At 25.6% G+C, this 4,108-nt stretch overlaps 1 protein-coding gene across 1 annotated transcript in view; it reads left to right on the top strand.

Moving 5' to 3' along the window:
• The window catches only part of LOC107885895 (glucose dehydrogenase [FAD, quinone]-like), an 8,908-nt gene extending 5,599 nt beyond the window's left edge, over window positions 1-3,309 (top strand). Inside the window, exon 6 of the mRNA XM_029485308.1 lies at window positions 3,268-3,309. Coding sequence (XP_029341168.1) covers window positions 3,268-3,309 — 42 coding nt within the window. The remainder of the gene's footprint in view (window positions 1-3,267) is intronic.
• The last annotated feature ends 799 nt before the right edge of the window (window positions 3,310-4,108 follow it).

The raw sequence follows: 4,108 nt of genomic DNA, 5'->3' as shown, positions 1-4,108 counted from the left end.
CTATTTTTTATCTCTCTTTGGTCCATGTAAAAATACAAAATAAAGAATTGTTTATTCGCTAATTTTTGTTTTATGTTTATGAGTGCTCATAGAGTAAATTATATTATTGAGAATAATATTATTTTGATTGTCCTAAATTGTATTTCAAAACAATTTGAAATCCGTTTAAAATAACAAATTATAAATAATATATATTATTATTAAAATATATTATCAAATAATAATAAAATATAAAACTCACAACACTAGTTTCAACATTAAATTAGTCCGTAGGGTAAAAATAATAATTTCTTAAACATTTAAAATATGGTATATTCATTATATGTTGTACAACTATACAAGAAAACTATTTAACACAAAACACAAGTTTTTTTATAAATTGTTACTGTGTTTTAGTTTATTTCCTGCATATGGGTTATATAAACCAGAAGACAAAAATTAGTGAGAATACTTTTATTTGTAGTTACTTTCAAATGTCTTATGGTAGAGTTAAAAATATCAGATATTTAAAAAAGTTGATTTAAGTTCTTAATTTTATTTATTGATTCTATGCTGCTAAAAAGAAAGTGAAAAATGAGGACAACTCGTCCGTTACAGAATTAATAAAAAAAAATAATTTTGCGTATTTAAGCGTGATAGGTATTTGGATATTATACGTATTAGTTTATATTTAATTTGTAAGAATATTTTACATCGTAGTATATTTTATCGTTTGTAAAAAAAAAATCATATTTGTTCATTTTTCGTGTTCTAATTTATTATTACTAGTCTAACATCTAAATAAATTAAAAGTTAAAAATGATGTAAACTGTCCAATAATTTGTTTGGAAATAAATTGGAAGTTGTTAAATTTTTATAAATAATGTACCAAAGAAATTTTTAAAATGCCGATAATTATAAAATACCAATTTATATGTACCTAATATATAACCATCATTAACATAGTAATTTGTTGATGAGTCATTCATTATCAATATTTTCAATAGCTTTAACCAAATACGTTTAAATAAAAAACAATATTTTTCATGATTTAATTAAAAAATGATTTCAAGTGACATATTATTTTAAATTCAGAACCTTAAAATCAATAATATTATGTATAATATCCGTAAGCCGGCGCGTTATGTAGGCAATTTTGGTACACGGTCTATACTTTATTCGGTGGTAAACTCCTTGCTGTTATCATTAAACAAATTCGGCATAGGTGAATATTTCATTACGACGTCAACTACAAGCACTATTTTCGAACGTTTAAAAGCCAACATAGGCTAAATTTTCGATCTTTTTCAATCGCACTTGTAAACAACAACTTACCAACAATCTGTTTTATAGCTATGCCAGAGTGGAATTATCATAATGAATCTATTATACAGTTATGGCTGATTCAGACGTCATTATGAAAGACATATTAGAACCGACAAAGAACGAAAGAACGATCGTTTTTTATTTGTGTTTTCGGTTATACTGAGGGTAGGGAGAGGCTTTAAACATGTCGTCGAAAAAAAAAACCATTGCTATAAAACGTCAATTGACAACCTTAATAATATTATTCTATTATTATCAAAATTGATAGGATACGTGTCAATATTATTGGAAGCTAAAAATACCCACACTCTATTTGATAATAATTATAAACTATAGAGCTATATTGGATAGGAAGTGACAATATCTCATATACTTAATTGTAACTTACCGTATGAGAAGGAACCGTTAAAATATTTGAAAGCCATTGTAGCGGCCGTCTATTTTTATCAAACAAAAAGATTTTTATTACTTCGAGACAATTGTCCCTTATGAATTCTGAAATTATATCTTATAATTTTCAGTCTCAATTTAATAGTAAATTCAAAAGCATAAAATATTTTTCAACATTTTTATCGTTGTTTGTTCAGTTTTCTAAAAATCCTACATTCGCATCCACTAGACAGGTATGGTGGACACTGTCTGAAGTCAACGAATCACACGGAGATATAATCGTATTATGTCAACGGAATACAAAGGTAAAATTTTGACGTATAACAATATATTTGACTGTTGATAACGAATCACGTAATATAATATAATTTACCTACGGACTTAATAGTTTTTAATTTGCAAAATTATTTAGAGGAATTCAATAAACATTTTTAATTTTAACTCGGCGCATTATATTTAATGCAGTTACCATAATAATTGTTTTTCAAATTATTATGAATAAAATTGCTAAATCATTGTAGTCGGAACAACTAAAAACAATTTTGTCAAAATCTAATCTATAAAAAATATATTATTTAAAGTTATATTGGGATATCTAGAATAATCAAATGATGTCACTGGGCCGGGCTCAGCATATTTGTCTTTCTTACGCGTGTTAATGTTGCTCACTTTACACAATGATTTACCTGCAACCTAAACTAATGATAATTTCACTAGCATTTGTACCGATTGAAGATCTGGACGTGGCAACAGATTTACTTGATGATGAATTATCTAACGAAATAACGAAATAACGTTTATTATGAATTATCTAACGTTTATAAATTGCCTGAAAAAAATTCAATCAGGAAGAGACGTTTTTTTTATGAACAATTGATAACTGGTGGAAGTCCACCGAAAAAAAAGAAATACATTGATAATGATAAAATAACTCTAAAATTGGTCTCTAATAAAAAAATAATAATAGAGATAAAAATAGAATTATATTATATTATACCATCAGGATAACTCTTTTTAATATATTAGCTTTTTAATTTTAATATTTTGTTATTTTACAATATCACCCTTCATAAAAGTGTAATCACTAATAAAAAAATATTGTGATCATTTTTAATGTATCTGTTTTTAGTTCTACTATTTTTCTATTTTACTATATTATCCTACATAAATATATAATCGTTAATCAAAAAATATTGTAATCGTTAATAATGTATTTGCTTTTAATTATTTACTATATTAAACGTTCGTATTCAAGCTCAGCGTTAATATACTATACAATCTATAATAAATGAAAATAAAATAATTATAATAAATAGGAAAAGGGGGAAATAACAATTAAAATCTACGGCATTTCCACTTCCAAGCGGATATCATCATTATGAATATAATATATTATATTATATTGTTTCCAAGAACAATAATTGTTTTAACGACAAAATAAAACGCCACGTCATAATTATTAACAAATTAAATTATAGCATTTTATTAAAACGTCAATATAATATAGGTTTATAATAATAATTGTTATTCCAATGGTTTTTACAATTTTATTCGATACATAACCGTGACAAGGTGATCGTAGTCGGATCAAGGAACCCGGAAAATATCATTTAAATCCTAAAGTGTGACAACCGAAAACTAATTGTGTATATAATATATGTATATGTTTGTTATATCAAACAATATACGTTATTGTATAAAATAAATTGTTTGAGTATTCAAATTATTATAACTGTTGAAATAAATCGATTTTAAACGAAAAATAATATCTAGCTACGTTTGACCTTATTTTCGGTCTACTCTGTCCACTCTTCAACATGCTCAACTGGAAACACGAAAAACAAGAATATGAGAATAACAATAATAAATCGTTTATATATTATAATATACCTATGCTGGATTGCACAAAACAATACAATTTAATGGTTCACTAAAATTTTAATGTACTAATAATCTCGGGCCACTAAATATTGTTTAAGGGACCAATAGCTCACTATTGATGCTTTAAATGTTTTGAGCAATCCGGCACTAGTGATGTTAGTACTAAGGACATATCCAAGAAAAATTCTGTATCGAAAATGGAAATGTTGTTTAGGTTTCGTATTAAAATTATTAAACTTCAACCCTTTTTTGAAATTTCTGTTTAGAAAGTCCGAAATTTTTTTCCCCTATATTATTACTATAAGTGCAATGTATAATATTAATTTTAGCCTTTTGTGAATCTATATTATACACAATATAAATATACTATGGCGGGCAATTAATTTAACGCTTACGAGTTTCATATTAACTTGTCGAGATCCAACTGCTTGTTCAAACATGCCATCACAGTGTACGAGTACTACCTCTTTTGGTACAAGTAAAGCTGTGATCAATTTAAATATAAATATATATATAATTATAAACAAAAATA

Source organism: Acyrthosiphon pisum, chromosome X, assembly GCF_005508785.2.
Source record: "Acyrthosiphon pisum isolate AL4f chromosome X, pea_aphid_22Mar2018_4r6ur, whole genome shotgun sequence".
In the NCBI taxonomy this organism is placed as follows: Eukaryota; Metazoa; Arthropoda; class Insecta; order Hemiptera; family Aphididae; genus Acyrthosiphon; species Acyrthosiphon pisum.
The sequence above is the reverse complement of the archived record's forward strand: the minus strand, read 5'-3'. Positions and strand labels throughout refer to the sequence as shown.